The sequence below is a fragment of the Centroberyx affinis genome, unplaced genomic scaffold (genome assembly GCF_046629955.1).
Source record: "Centroberyx affinis isolate AG114_WGS23_722 - 3 ecotype Tasmania unplaced genomic scaffold, CSIRO-AGI_Caff_v1 ptg001999l_1, whole genome shotgun sequence".
In the NCBI taxonomy this organism is placed as follows: Eukaryota; Metazoa; Chordata; class Actinopteri; order Beryciformes; family Berycidae; genus Centroberyx; species Centroberyx affinis.
The window spans coordinates 157,249-171,840 of NW_027280343.1; the positions used below are offsets into that span (position 1 = coordinate 157,249).

Sequence of the window (14,592 nt, forward strand, 5' to 3'; positions counted from 1 at the left end):
AAAATCCATGGTTTTTAGATCAAGTTTACAAGGTACATTATAACCAGGAACCAAAGGAAGGGGAGTAGAAGTTTCGGGGAACCTTAAAGCGATGCACCACTGACACTTCCGGTCCACATGTAAACGCCTTGTAGCGTGACAGGCGATAGACGTGAATTCAATATCTGTTTACATTTTCTAATTAACGGTTACTCTTCCATCGGAGGTTTGCTCTGACCTTTCAGATCATACAGTATCTGTCTGTCTATCGGCCGTAAACATGAAGCTGCTGACGCACAACATGCTGACATCTCATGTGAAAGGAGTCACCAAAGGCTACCCGCTGCTCATCAAGGTAAGTTAAACACCTAGCTACCGGGCTAGCTACATGGCTGGCTAAAAAAGTAACGAATCAGTCATTACTCGTTAATGTTTTTACTTTACTATTCTCAGGGAGTAATAAATAAGTCGTTACACACCTCGTTAACTCTTCTCCAACCGAATAGCTTTGATGTCCAGTGTATTGTTCTTGTCAACCTTTTGCTCACTAAAATCAAAGTAAGGAAATGGTTTTGCCATTTCTCATCTAAACTAACGTTAGCTGTCAAATGAGAGGACGACGAGTAGTTATGAGGAAAACCAACCACTGGTTTGAATCAGGGAATAGAGGGGCTATAGCTGCCAGTTTGGGAATAATTCAACTTCTTGTGTTAAAAGGGGTAACGACTTATTTTTGATTGGTAACTATATTATTACTACTGAACACAAAATGGCTATGCGTTACACTCAGTTACTGGGAAAAGTAGCACCTAACATTGCTGGCTAACCAGCTGACGTTAACTCATTTAATCTGAAAGTGAAGTTAGCATATTTAGGTTCAACGTCCATTTTTCTTGCGCTAGTCCAGTGGCAAATAGCATTATTTCAGGCAAGAAATGGTTGCATTATGCTAGTGATATACTGACAAATTATTTCAAATTCATGTCATATCTTCATACTGTATACATTTTTTTTTTTTTTTTTTTTTTTTTTTACAATTCTTGTATATCTTGAAACATATCTTAAAACATGATAGTGGAAGAAGGTTGTCCACTGTTATTTTTGGTTGTCCACTAATAAGTGGTGTTGTTCTGTCCCTGTGTGGCTGTGCGCAGGCTACTGAGGTGAAGGTGAACGAGGTGGAGTTCAACCCTGAGTTCGTCAGCCGAATGATCCCCAAGCTGGAGTGGAGCGCTCTGGTCCAGGCTGCTGAGGGGGTGAGGCAGGAGGGGGTGGTCATGCTAATATAACTCCTCTGGTCCTGTGTCAGATGGCTGTGGTTTGGTGTGTAGCACGATGAATTCTTGTTACCGGCCCTTTTCTTTCCACAGCTGGGTCACCTGCAAGACCTGCCCGGTGATCTGGTGCCGGACTACGATAAAAATGAAGATTTCCTGAAGAAAGTCCACCGAGTTCTGCTGGAGGTAAGCAGCTCACAGCTCATCACCTACTGCTGCATGCTGGCTGCTGTCAGCCAGTCCTGCAGTAGTACCATACCAGTCTTTACTGGTGTCACTGTTTTTTTTACTGACATCATACACTTGATTTGCTGTCTGTAATTCACTGAATTGAGTGTCAGGCAATGTGATAAACACAGACATCAGGAACTAATAATACTGTTGCTGTAGACATTATGCTGACCCAATATAATTATGTCTCTTGCTATATGAGGACCTCTAGTGGTGATATAACAAATAGACACTCAACTTGAGGTTATGATATTACTGGTTCATCTGTGCTACTCATGTCTAAATCGGTGTGTGTGTGTCGCAGGTGGAGGTCATCGAGGGGTGTCTGCAGTGTCCTGAGTCGGGACGTGAGTTCCCCATCTCCAGAGGGGTCCCCAACATGCTGCTGAACGAAGATGAGGTGTAGCCGGGAGCCCCTTATCTATGTAATTACACCTGGTGGACCTTGCATACAACATCACCGGTTCTCACACACAACCTCACCCTGAACCGTCAATCAAAAGGGACCGTGGGTATCCAGAGAGATGAGAAACTGGACTCTAGTTTGAGTGTGTACCATGAGAAAATGTGCCACACTGTTGGGTTGATTGTAGTTATGACATTTGAGGCTTTTCAATGGCTAACTGCCCCCGGACGAAAGAGATGTGAAGCATAATGGATGGAAATGTTCCCCAAGAGGTGGTTTTATCTTTATTTATTTTTGTAACTGTTTCGGGTTCTTTCTTTTTTTCAATAAAACTGTATGTTCCCAAATTGTTTTGATTTTGTGGAAAATGTGGATTCACTGTGATATGAATAACAGACATGTTAAACTACAGACAGTCCGTGTGTGTTGAGGGTTAACGGCTCTGAACCCTATCTTTCAACTCCACATCCCTCTGTCGGGGTTGAGAAAAGTGCTGAGGGCCAGATGACGTGGCAGTGGCCTGTCTATATTTGGCTTTGAGGAAAGAGGCAGAAAAAAAAGCCGGGGTAGAAGTTGTTTTTGAGGAAGTCTTTTTTGAAAAGCCACACGCTGCAGTGCGCGCAGCTACCCACCAGGGCGGGCTCCTTTTGATCCCGGATGCCCCACGGTTGCCCGGCGCTCGGTGTGTCTGCGTCTGTGTGCGTCGAGGTTGCCAAAGAGTTCAGATCCACGTAGACAAACGAAGTCTGTGAGTCTGTTCCTATCGTTCTCTGACTGTCTGACACGGTGCAGCGACAGTCAAGTTGGGACAGGAACCTGTTTGTTCCCAGGCGGTGTTATCATTTTTAGAAACCTTGCCAGGAGAGACAGAGGAGGAGGGGGGGCGGCCCTGACCATAAAACCCAGTCTCTCCCTCTTTCGCTCTCTCTCTCCTACCTTTCCCTTCTACTTACAGCAATTACAGGCCTGCACCCGCGACTATAATAACGGTATAATGGGATGGCAGCAGAGCAGCAATAAAAGCCTCCCCTGACAGATTAACGGGCCTCTCCAACTCCTGAGCTGTAATTAACAATGAGACCAGGAAGAACAGACAGGAAAGATTGAAAGCTCGACAAGATAAAGAGAGATAAAAAAGGATTGTTGGCGGAGTGATTTTAATAAACTAGGACAAGCCTCTATCTGTCTGTATGAATATGGACGCAAGTGGATATGACACTGAGGTGCTGAAGTTTTGAGATTGCAGGTATGAACTGCAGTGAAAATGTATTAATACATCCAGTTTTCTAGACTAGTTCCCCTGTTGATGTGAAATGATGTTGTTCAAACCTGATATGCCCATGGGGAATATTTACCTGTGGAGAGAGGGTGGTGCAAACATTTTTGTGGAGAGAAGAAATTGCGTGTGCGCGCACGCGCGTCCTCTGGTGAGAGGGAGATGCCTCTTGCCTACATAATCATACACTCCCATCACTTTGGTGGCACCCCACCCCACCACCTCTCACACATCCAGTCTCTCTCTCTCTCGCTCTCTCTCTCTCCACTCTTGCCTCAAATCGCTGTTGCTCTGAGCTTTGTGAATTTCTCCACAGAGGAGCGGCAGAATAATGGTGTCCCATCTTTCACTCCTGCGTTGCCCTCAGGAGAGGTTTCAGGCTGGAAGAGACGGTGCGGAGCTGGAACACGTTTAAACCGGGGATCTGTGATTTATTAAACCGTTGCTGGAGGGTTTTCTTAAACACAGGGACTTCTTTCATGAAGCGATTTTTTTTTTGCGTCACGCCTTTTTATGTCGCCCAACTTTTAATGTGTTTTGATGTTTATGTGAGGGGATTTCAACAGACCCGCCATGTCTTTTCCGACATAAATCAACTTTTTCTCTTACATTTTAGAGCAGGCTGCTTTTTATTTACTTATAATAGGGAATGGGAGGATCTCATTAGGGTTTTTTTGGGTTGTTTTTTTTTTACTTTGACTAGATCAACTGTTTTCGGAACCGGGTATGGACCAGATTTCTGTTTCACCGATGAGTCTCGTGGAGGGAAAAGGACCGAAGCCCACTTTGAGATAAAGTGATCAGATCAGGTTTTGGTTTTGAGGATTTGCGACATGGGCTGAGCTCCTGTGATGACTTTCTCTGCTGGAAGATATATTATTTATCCGAGGATGGCCGACGGAAGCCTGAGACGGATAAAAGTGTGAATCATCGGACAGACTGCGGTAGACACTTCTCACCTTTACGACCGATAAGAGCGCGCAGTGGAACCGGACAGGGTGCGCGCATCGGGGACAGCCGCAGGGGCCTCTGAGCGCTCGAGCGTTTGAAAGTGACTTTGGTCTAATTTCAAATTCATTTTGAGCTCAATTTTAGTTCAGTTTCGGGTGGTTTTCAGACAGAGTTTTGCTACCTGTTATGTTTTTTCCCAAAAATGTTTACTTTTTAAAATTTTGAGAGAATGTGTCCTGGGTTGCTATTCGTGTGTCCGGTTAAAAACAGGAAGGCACATGTAGGCGACAAAATGCTATAGAATTACCTTCGTAGGTGTCATGTTAACAGATGTAGCTGGTACTCTTTTCTGGAAAGTTCTCTGCTATACTTTACTCCACTCTGAATGTGGATTTGACCTAAAGACTAAAACTGAAAATACAATTTTGTTTATTTCAGTTAGTTTTGGAGACAGTGGTTATAGTTTTGGATTAGCTTCAGTTTTTCTTACACTCTATTTTTAAATTTTACACCAGTTTACGAGAATATTTCTTCATGCTTGGTTTTAAGTGTCAGCTTTAGTTTTAGTCCACCAGAGTAACCTTGCTTCCACTGGGGTTTCCCTAACGGCCGTTCAGGGAGTATCGCCGTCCCGCCGTTCCCTCACCGGACAATGTGGCTCACCCCCCTCGCGCTGTTGCTGCTGCTCCGGTTGGCCGGTGTGGTGGAGGGGCTCAACACGTGCCAGTCCTTCAACCTGGACGAGCAGAAGTCCAAGCGCATCGAGGCGGTCCGCGGCCAGATCCTCAGCAAGCTCCGCATCCGCAGTCCGCCGGATGCCACAAAAGACCGGCCGACCGACCTGGTGCCCCCGGAGGTCATGCTGCTCTACAACAGCACGCGGGAGCTGCTGAAGGAGCGCGCGCGCCAGGCCGAATCCGCGTGCGAGCGCGAGAGCAGCGAGGAGGACTATTATGCCAAGGAGGTGCAGCGGATTGACATGCTGCCGTCCCGCACCGACACCAGTGAGTCCACTTATTATCTACAGTGGTTCTCAAGGTGGAGTCCGGGGACCCCAGGGGTCCCTGAAGGGGCTCCAGAGGGTCCCATGCTGCAAGATGAGGAATAGTGTAATTTCATAGGCTTCACTTTCATCACTATTATCTTCCCATGTACAGCGTAGACAGTTGTACAATTCAATATTTTATCAACAACATGGGGGTCCCTGGGCCAAATTTCATTAAATGGGGTCTGGGGGTTCTAATGTGTGTCTGTTGGGAGTTTGCGGTGTGAAAAGGTTTGAAAACCTCAGATCGATGAGATGCAAGTCAAACCTGTCCCATTTAATGACCAAAAGCACGGGTGCTGCTAGGAATTATGGGCCCTTTGACAAGATGGGGGCAGTGGTAGCTGGGGAAATGAGGGGGTGGAGAAAGTGAATGACTAACACTTCCCCCTCCCTCAACAACTACCACTGGGGTGACCTTGAACAAGGCACTTACCTCTGAAGTGCTCCAGAGTGGCTTCACCGTGGCCGGTAGTAGCAGACTGTGGTTGTACCGGCTGCTCCAGGTGTGAATGTGTTGAACTGTATGAATGTGAAGCAGGGTGCTGCTGGGAAAGAAAATGGCTATCAGTCAACCTTCCCTGGTAAAATGAAGGTTAAATAATTTGACAGAAGAAGATAGAAGATGTGGCACTGGGCCCTCCACCCTGACTTGGTACAGTAGCACCTCACCTCTCTAAAGGCAGCCCTCCACCTTGCCCCCCGTGAAAGGATCCCCACCACAACTAGTGCCACCCCTGATAAAACATTATGTATTTTGTGTCGTATTTTTGTATTTACCAGTGTTGTGCCTGTGTAAAATGTTCCCCCACCACCTTGGCAATCATTTACCCAGTAGCCCAGGGGTTCCCAAACTCTTTTGTGTCAAGGAACCCCAAATAGATCCACATTAGACCATGGACCCCCTTTTTGTCCCAGACAACCACGTCTGAGAGGATTTATGCTGTTACATACCAATTGGTACAGAATTACATAACTGTTTATACAGGAGGGGGGGCAGATGGTGGCTACAGTGAATCCTATGAACACAACAGTCATCCTTATAGATTTCTCTATTTGCACCTTTTTCTGAGGATAGAAATTAAAGGGAAATTAAATTATTATGAAATCTTTTTCTTGGGACCCCTGGTGGTGCCTACACCTCCACTTTGGGAACCGCTGCAGCAGCCTACGCTGGCTTATTTCTGTATCTGACGAGACACCTTCACTCACTAAACCCAACCTACCATTTAAGGTTTCGAAACACTTTGTAACCACTCATCATCAGTAATTATGTCCCAGACAATACACCAGGCCCACACTACAAATACTAATACTAGAAATACTACAACCATACAACATGTTTCAGTAATCGATATCCATTCAATGTCTGTCTAATGATTGCTGTTGTTCTGCCCCACATCTTATTCCATTGATGTGTGTGTCACCCTGTCTGCTCCATGCTCTCTCCTCCAGATGCAGTGAGCCCGGCGGCCCCCAGCCCCCATTACAGAGTGGTCCACTTTGACGTTAGCGGGGTGGACCTGACCAACAGCACCCTGGTCAAGGCCGAGTTCAGGATCTTCAGGGCTCCCAACCCGCTGGCCAGGACCTCAGAGCAGAGAGTGGAGATCTTTCAGGTAGAACACCAGGGACTTAGAGCCAGATGTACAACCTGGAAACCGAGTTCACAAGCTATTTAATCAATATTTGCAATGAATTATTGATTGAAGCAGCAAAATATTGCCAGAGAAGCATAAGCAGCAGAGCCATCATCTAATCTGCAATGTCATCGTGAGATAAAACCTCGATAAAACCTCAGCACTAAAATCACATCAGGTCCCATGGTCCCCCATTCACTATCAATGGAGCAGCTGCAGGAGTTTCTTGCCAACGTCATTAACAAAGACATGACTTGCTTTTTTCTTGTTTTAGGAGAAACAAGAAAAAACTGTTCAAACCTTGTGTTAAGATTACAGGAGAAGCGTGCAAATTCCTGTTTTAGGGTGGATTTTCCCAGTAAGGATTTTTGGCATCAGCCCAGCAAGACTATTTTTATAGTTAATCTTTACCATCCAATTAAGCTGTATTTATATTCTGGCTCGAGGGAATAATTTGACACAAACCCTGACTGAAAAAACGGTAAAGTGAGTTAACATAATTTACATCCCTGATGACATTATCGCAGGTTGTTATCACTGTTTACGATGTTGCGAAGTCAGGCTCTGTGCCATACGGCCATGTGCTGTGTGGGAAGTGAGAGGGGAAACTTCACACACCACCTTCACCCCAGTGTAGCTGATAATGATAATCTATACTGACTGTCCTGCTGGTGTGTGGACAAGATGGGAAGAAAGGTTTTGTGTGTGTGTATGTGTATGTGTGTGTGCATTTGTATGTGTGTGCATATCAAGGAAATCTGTTCTCTTGCTTGTGTTATATACTGTATTTGTATGTCGGCCCAACATTTTCCTGACTTTCTGTGTGTGAGTGACTGTTTGTTTGTGTGTTTATATCTGTGTGTGTGTGTGTGTTGTATCAGCTGCTGAAGCCGGATGAGGAGAGCAGCTCCACTCAGCGTTATATTGACTCTCGCACCGTTCAGCCGCGGGCCAAGGGAACCTGGCTGTCTGTGGAGGTCACCGACACTGTTAAGGACTGGCTGGCAGACACAGGTCAGCTTCAACACCTGCCAACCGCTTCCTCCACATAGTCATCCGTATTGATATCGCTGATATTTGAACTGATGGCTGCTCTCCAAAGCCATGCACTGGCAGAGTTTGGCCATTGCGGCTTGCTAAGTAGCTGATGTACCATCTGGTTTGTAGTGTCACCTCACCATGACTAAACCATTGAGGCCACTGTGCCATATTTGGAGCCAGCGGTTATACCAGCAAATCAATATAGTGGAACAACAGTAATAACTATGACTTTATTTGTGTGGCATGTTCCTAGGACAGTGTTGACAAAGTTTATCTCCATCTGTGTCTTTCTCTTTCTCCCTCAATCCCTCCAACCAATCAGAGAATAATTTGGGCCTGAAGCTGGGCGTCCACTGCCCCTGCTGCACCTTTGTCCCGTCCACCAACAACATCGTTCCCAACAAGAGTGAGGAGCTGGAGGCCCTCTTCGCAGGTTTGTTGAACTCAAATTATACCGACTAGCTCACCATTCTCTATGTGCTCATATCTTACGTATGTTCAGAGTGGGTAAACAGACTATCTCTCTGAACATAATCATAGATAGAGTCAGTCAGAGAAGATTGTGATTTTAGACTTACCAGCCTGTTGAAGCATGGTTCTGTTATCAGTTGTTGGTGGATGACAGTTGACCTTGATATATCCTAATGACCATTTTGTATCATTTGGTATCAATTTATTTGGATATTATTAGTTTGAGAGATACATATTTAATGATTCTGTCTTCTTACGTCTTTAGATGAGAATTATCTTTCTTGAATTCCTAAAAACAACAGAATTGTCTACTATTACTCTGGGTTTGGTTTGGGCTTTGTTGGGCCATTTACATTACGTGTGGAAGATTTTTTGGCACAACAGTAATCTTCCAGGTTACAAGATGCCATCAGAAAGGCTTCTCCAAAATGATCCATATAGACCTCTGACACCATCAAACAGTACAGGAAGAATGGAGAAACTGTTCTCCCAAACTCTGTGATACTACTGAATGGTATACTGTCTGTGCTTCTTAATTTAGAGCACCACTTATGGCAATTTCCTCAGGATTTAGACTCAGCAAATTCAATTTGTTCCAATTGGGAAGGAAAAGCCCATTTTTGATATTGCCACATAGGCAAACAGGGGCTTGAATGAACAATGTCTCTATTCTTGAGGTGAAATGTTTAAGCTCTCATATTCAAATAGGTCAGCAAAGACCCAGAGAGACCATGAAATCAAACACAAACCTGTCAGGTCATCAGTCTAGGCCTATGTTGAGCTGAAGTCATCCCTCCTCTCTCCTCCTTTCCGTTCCTTTCCATAGGTGTGGATGACGAGCAGCTTCGTCAGATAAAGAAGCCCGGTCAGGTTAAAGGCCAGGCAGATTTCAGCACCAAGACGCCCCACCTCATCCTCACCCTGCTGCCCAGCGACAGGGTGGACAACCCGGCCAAGAAGAACCGCAAGAGGAGGGCGGCCGCCGCGGACACCACAACCTGCTCCCGGTAGGCCGCCAACTAGCCACGTGTGTGTGTGTGTGTGTGTGTGTGTGGGGGGGGGTGTATTTGGAGGATGGGGGATTACCGACATCTTTTCTTGACGGTAGATTTGTTTTTTCTCCTGACCCAAAACTCATTTTGCAGACTATTGTGCGGCAAAACTAACAATATTGACCCTGTGTTTAGACTGCAAACCGACAAGCCTGCAATGTTTTATTTAGACTACCTCACGCTGCAGGGGAAAAGTTTGGCAGCCTTGCATAGTCATTTACTTTTGGTGGCAGTTTCTCCAGAAAGATTCGGTGACCCATTTTCATTTTCCCATGACCCACCTTTGGGTCCTTGCCCCAGACCTTGAAAAGCAGGATGGGAGTCCAAATCATGCTCTGGGTTATGGTTTCTCTCTCTCTCTCTCTCTCTCTCTCTGTGTGTCTCAGTAACTCAGAGCAGGGCTGCTGCCTGCGCTCCCTCTACATCGACTTCCGACGCGACCTCAACTGGAAGTGGATCCATGAGCCCAAAGGATACAAAGCCAACTTCTGCGCCGGCAGCTGCCCTTACCTCTGGAGCGCCAACAACCACTACAACATGGTGAGCTGCTATTGGCTGCTTATTACAGTAAGATGAGAGGTGATTGGGTCCAGACACAAATAGCTTGATGCACTGGGTTTCCTCAAAGACTCTGTATTCCACGATGTGACTGTCTAGTAAATTTCCAGTAAGATCAGGCGAGGAGAGATGTGATCTTTTGTTTCACCAAATTGTATTTTGCTCCAAGCTTGAGTTTCATGACAAATCTCAATAATTTGAATGCGAACAGTGGCAGTTGGCGTCTACTTCTCAGAGGAAATGACACAGCCAAATTACATGAACAGACATGATCTGTGATTGGCCAATTAAAAAAAGGTCAGAACAAAAGCAAGTAACCTCCCAGACTCTCTAGTAAAAGACTGGTTTGGACCAGGCTGCAATCAGCTTCCGGCCTGACTTCAAGGTAAAGAAACGTTGAAATGTGGCTGACATGGGCCCTTAAGAGAGCTTAATGTACATTGTTTGTGGCAACTGAACACCATGGTTCGCTAAGGCTGGTTAACCCCAGGGTCATAAATGTGCTGTCACCTCGCAGCGCTCTCGGCCCATTATGGCTTTACAGCAGAACATATAGGCTTATGGTACACGGGCTGTTTGTCTCGTAGCCTATGGCTTAGCCAGTGTAGCCACACACACGCACACACACACACTCACAGAGCTTTCTTATTTTATTCATTCTAAATCATTCATTTTAAGGAAGATGTATAGGATGTTTGTATTTATATAACACTGTGGGATACACTGTATAATGAGACATTTTACTGCTTCCAAAAAATGCCACTGTGGCTGTATGCCATCTGCTTGGTGCATAAATATAGTCCAGTTTGGTAGTTTTTGGGTTCATCAAAGTATTAGAAGGGGAACTAATGAAACATGGGGATAGACAAGGGCTGTAGAACATAGCAGCAATGGTCACACTTGATTTAACAGTGATACATTTAGAGGAAAATCCTCCTATTAACACGTGTAACACTGTCTGTTTCTGTGTCCTGGGCCAGATCCTGCCCCTGTACAACAAGCTGAACCCCGAGGCGTCGGCCTCGCCTTGCTGCGTCCCTCAGGACCTGGAGCCCCTCACCATCATGTACTTCATCGGCCGCACGCCACGTGTCGAGCAGCTCTCCAACATGGTCGTCAAATCCTGCAAGTGCCGCTGAGGGGAGGGAGGTCGGAGGCGGAGGAAGAGGTGAGGGAGGCAAAGAGGAGGAGGAGGAGGATGATTAGAGGACCAAAACAACAACTTCTCTCAGGAAAAAAAACACAAAAAAAAAAGACGAGAGGACAGACGGATCCCTTGTTCACTCACCTTCTCTATTTGATCGCCCTGAGGAAACTTGGGAGATGTTATTTTTTTTACTCCACCTGAGTCAGATATCAGGTTTATATTCCCATTCTTTACAGGCATGAAAACTTTAAATTTCTGACCATCTTTCACAACATACTGGAATTTTCTGTGTGATATAGGGCACTGTAAATACGACATTCGCAGACGTAGCTGTATTAAACCTGTACGCAGATATTAAAGGGGGTTTTGTATGATTCAACCACATTTTGTCTGCCTGCTGCATAAAAAGGTCTCTTTTTATCGATTCTGATTCCGCCCAGGCCGTTTTCCTGCGGCGACGGGGCGGCGCGGCGTGCCAGAGATCTGCTTGTTTGCCCAAGGTTCAAGGTGTTGATAGAAAGGAGGTGGCGTGGAAAAAGGCACGCAGACTGAGATCTTTGTGACGGGGAGGCAGGGAGAGAGGCAAAGAGACACATAGAGAGGGAGCAGATAGAAAGAGAGAGAGAGAGAGAGAGAGAGGAGTTGTGTCCAGGCAGAGGCCCTGCCAGCTCTCTGCGGTCCCGGGCTGAAATCTGCCCGGCGTAAACAGGATGTGAAAGATTTCCAGACACCGACCCGACCACTCACGGAACGCTAGATTTAAATGCTCCCCTCATCCTCTCTCTCTCTCTCTCTCTCTCTCTCGGTTCAGGGATTTGTGGTGGGAGGAGAGAGGGAGAAAAGAGAGGCTTTGAAAATGAGACGTGGGATGATAGGGCTGTATTTGGAACGGCTACAGCTTTTGGAAGGTGGTATTTTGCAGCCTTAGCAAATTTGTAACTATTTGGGTCTGGCTCAAAGATTCCGTAATCACACTCTCATGCTCATTTTCTGAATGTGCATTCATTATCTTATGTAAAAAGCTGTTGACTCGATGCTATTCCTACGCTATGATTATATTTTGTCATACCTATGTTTACCATCAGTCACACTGATCCGCGAACGCATGCGCACACGTGCACACACACACACACACACACACACACACAGAGTCTCTCTCTCTACACCCGAGTATCCACATTGACCACTTTTGATAGAATGTCTAAACGCTGAAAATAAAAAACATCCCTGGGGCTCATTTTAAATATAGGCTCTCTGGTATGCCAGTGGTTTGTGTGTGTGTGTATGTGTATGTGTGTGTGTGAGCGAGAGAGACTGGGTGTGTTGTGCGTGCGTGTGTGTATGTGTGTGTTGCGGGTGAGGTCATGCGTGATAGCACCAAAATTATTCCCTGGGTTTTATTGTGAATTTTATTGTGATTGTCTGTATGAAAAACAGCTAAAACCCCGTTCTCTCTGTGACCCTGCTGAAAGTGAGTTGTGGATGTATGTATTTTCTGGTGTGTGTTTTGTTTCCTGTAAATACCTGGCTGACAATAAAGTTTGAGTTGAATAGGTTGCCTTAGTCTGACCAATATAAAGTGTCACGACGTCCAACGGTTTTCATGCATTCACTGAATGTATCCATCTTCAGTTTAGGCTCTGTTTTATGATTTCTCTGGGTAGGTGTGTAGGTCTGGCTCCGTTTCCACAGTTAAACAGGTTACAATTGTGAAAATACTTAGTGTAGTGAAGTTGCATTCAACAGTTTCAGAGACTTGTGTCTTTGCTGAAGCGAGTCAGGTAGTTTACTGTGCTACTTCTGCTGTTAAAATAGCTTAAAAAGATACAAACTGTTCCCCAGCCATTGCAGTAAAATTGTTTTTTCTAAGCCGCAGTGAAAATGCAGCCTCAGTGTATGTGTGTGTGTGTGTCTGTTTCGGGGTGCTAGTGCAGGAGCTGTGGTGAGGCTCCCTCCCCCCCCTGAGTAAACTAGCCCCAGCATCTGTTAGTCTTTTCCACTTAACTACCCCTTGCTATATCCAACCTGTACTTATCCCACGGTAGAGCGCCTTGCTGTGTCTCACACTGTGTCCCACTGTCCTTGGGAGGGACGTCTGAGTGGATACGGACCCTCGCTATGTGTGTCCTTGAGAGGGAGTGTGCTCACAGTGGGGACCCTCCAGACATCGAAAGCACACCCCCACACACACGCATCCGGCTTGTAGCCTCCATATAGCAACATACATGGCTCAGGCACTTGACATACTCACTCCCACTCTTTCCATACATAGCGAAAATGTGAAAGAGGTTAGAAAGTGTGTACTATGTTGAAAAAAGCAATTTTCTCTCTCTCTCTGTGTCTCTCATACACACACCTTATGGTCCATGTCAAATAAAGCTCACATTACAGGTTTGGACAACACTTTATTCTTTACTTGGACAGTCACAACTAGATTGAAATTGTTCCTTGTTTTCGGGCAGTTAAATTAAAGTACAGCTCTCGGGGCAACAGGACACCATAAACACAAAATAAAAAGTTATACAAGCAGCAGAGCGGTAATGAGACACAGGAGTAAACAGAAGATACCGATCTGTGGGCTCAGCGTTATTGAAGCCATATTCTTCTCAGTCATACTTGGAGGCCGTAGCTGTACTTGAGGCCCTATTGGGACAAAATAGCTGCGAGGCCAAACCCACAAGGGCTTGGCAGTACGCTGTTTAAACAGATGAGGGCGACATTTCTATCATTTCTTCCTTGGCTGCGCATCAGGCCAAGGCGACAGAGGTGAAGAATGGCATTCAATAGCATTCAGTGAGAGTTTAATCTTTATGCAGTAGGTCAAACAACAAGTATGAAATTCATATCCGTCTATGTTTGATGTTACTGACACTGTTGAATTGAGCTTACCCACCATGCTGTACCGAAAGCAAATTCCAGTAGAGCTGCAACGATTAATCGATTAATCAATTAGTTGTCAACTATTAAATTAATCGCCAACTATTTTGATAATCGATTAATCGGTTTGAGTAATTTTTTAAGAAAAATAAGTCAAAATTCTCTGATTCCAGCTTCTTAAATGTGAATATTTTCTGGTTTCTTTACTCCTCTATGACAGTAAACTGAATATCTTTGGGTTGTGGACAAAACAAGACATTTGAGGACGTCATCTTGGGCTTTGGGAAACACTGATCCACATTTTTCACCATTTTCTGACATTTTATAGACCAAACAACTAATCGATTAATCAAGAAAATAATCGACAGATTAATCGACAATGAAAATAATCGTTAGTTGCAGCCCTAAATTCCAGCGACCTCGGTCGTGTGGTCATTAATTAATAAATTAATGAATGAAAATGAAAAATGAATATGAAACAAAGAAAGGCATTCTGCACTCCTATCATGCAGTCCACAACAGAAATCTGTCTCATTGGTGACCGAGACCAAATCTGAGTCAGAGTTCAAGGCCACATTTTTGGTCAGACTCTGAAATTCATCAAGTGCAGAGTTAGATCCTCTTATCCTTTTTTATATTGT

At 45.1% G+C, this 14,592-nt stretch overlaps 2 protein-coding genes across 4 annotated transcripts; both read left to right on the forward strand.

Moving 5' to 3' along the window:
• The first annotated feature begins 120 nt into the window (after window positions 1–120).
• LOC139653916 (multifunctional methyltransferase subunit TRM112-like protein) lies at window positions 121–2,240 on the forward strand. Of its 2 annotated transcripts, none has more exons than XM_071530927.1 (4): window positions 121–334; window positions 1,134–1,235; window positions 1,350–1,442; window positions 1,792–2,240. In XM_071530927.1, exons 1-4 carry the CDS (start codon window positions 260–262, stop codon window positions 1,891–1,893), a joined length of 372 nt encoding a protein of 123 aa, XP_071387028.1. In that variant the 5' UTR covers window positions 121–259; the 3' UTR covers window positions 1,894–2,240. The 2 variants fall into 2 exon arrangements, with proteins under 2 accessions (XP_071387028.1, XP_071387029.1); XM_071530928.1 differs by having other exon boundaries at window positions 1,134–1,217.
• A 2,145-nt stretch (window positions 2,241–4,385) lies between these two features.
• On the forward strand, window positions 4,386–11,448 carry LOC139653910 (transforming growth factor beta-2 proprotein-like). Of its 2 annotated transcripts, none has more exons than XM_071530920.1 (7): window positions 4,386–5,124; window positions 6,621–6,784; window positions 7,687–7,819; window positions 8,169–8,279; window positions 9,144–9,324; window positions 9,756–9,909; window positions 10,908–11,448. In XM_071530920.1, the coding sequence occupies exons 1-7, from the start codon at window positions 4,773–4,775 to the stop codon at window positions 11,064–11,066; spliced, it is 1,254 nt and encodes a 417-aa protein (XP_071387021.1). In that variant the 5' UTR covers window positions 4,386–4,772; the 3' UTR covers window positions 11,067–11,448. The 2 variants fall into 2 exon arrangements, with proteins under 2 accessions (XP_071387021.1, XP_071387022.1); XM_071530921.1 differs by having other exon boundaries at window positions 7,750–7,819.
• The last annotated feature ends 3,144 nt before the right edge of the window (window positions 11,449–14,592 follow it).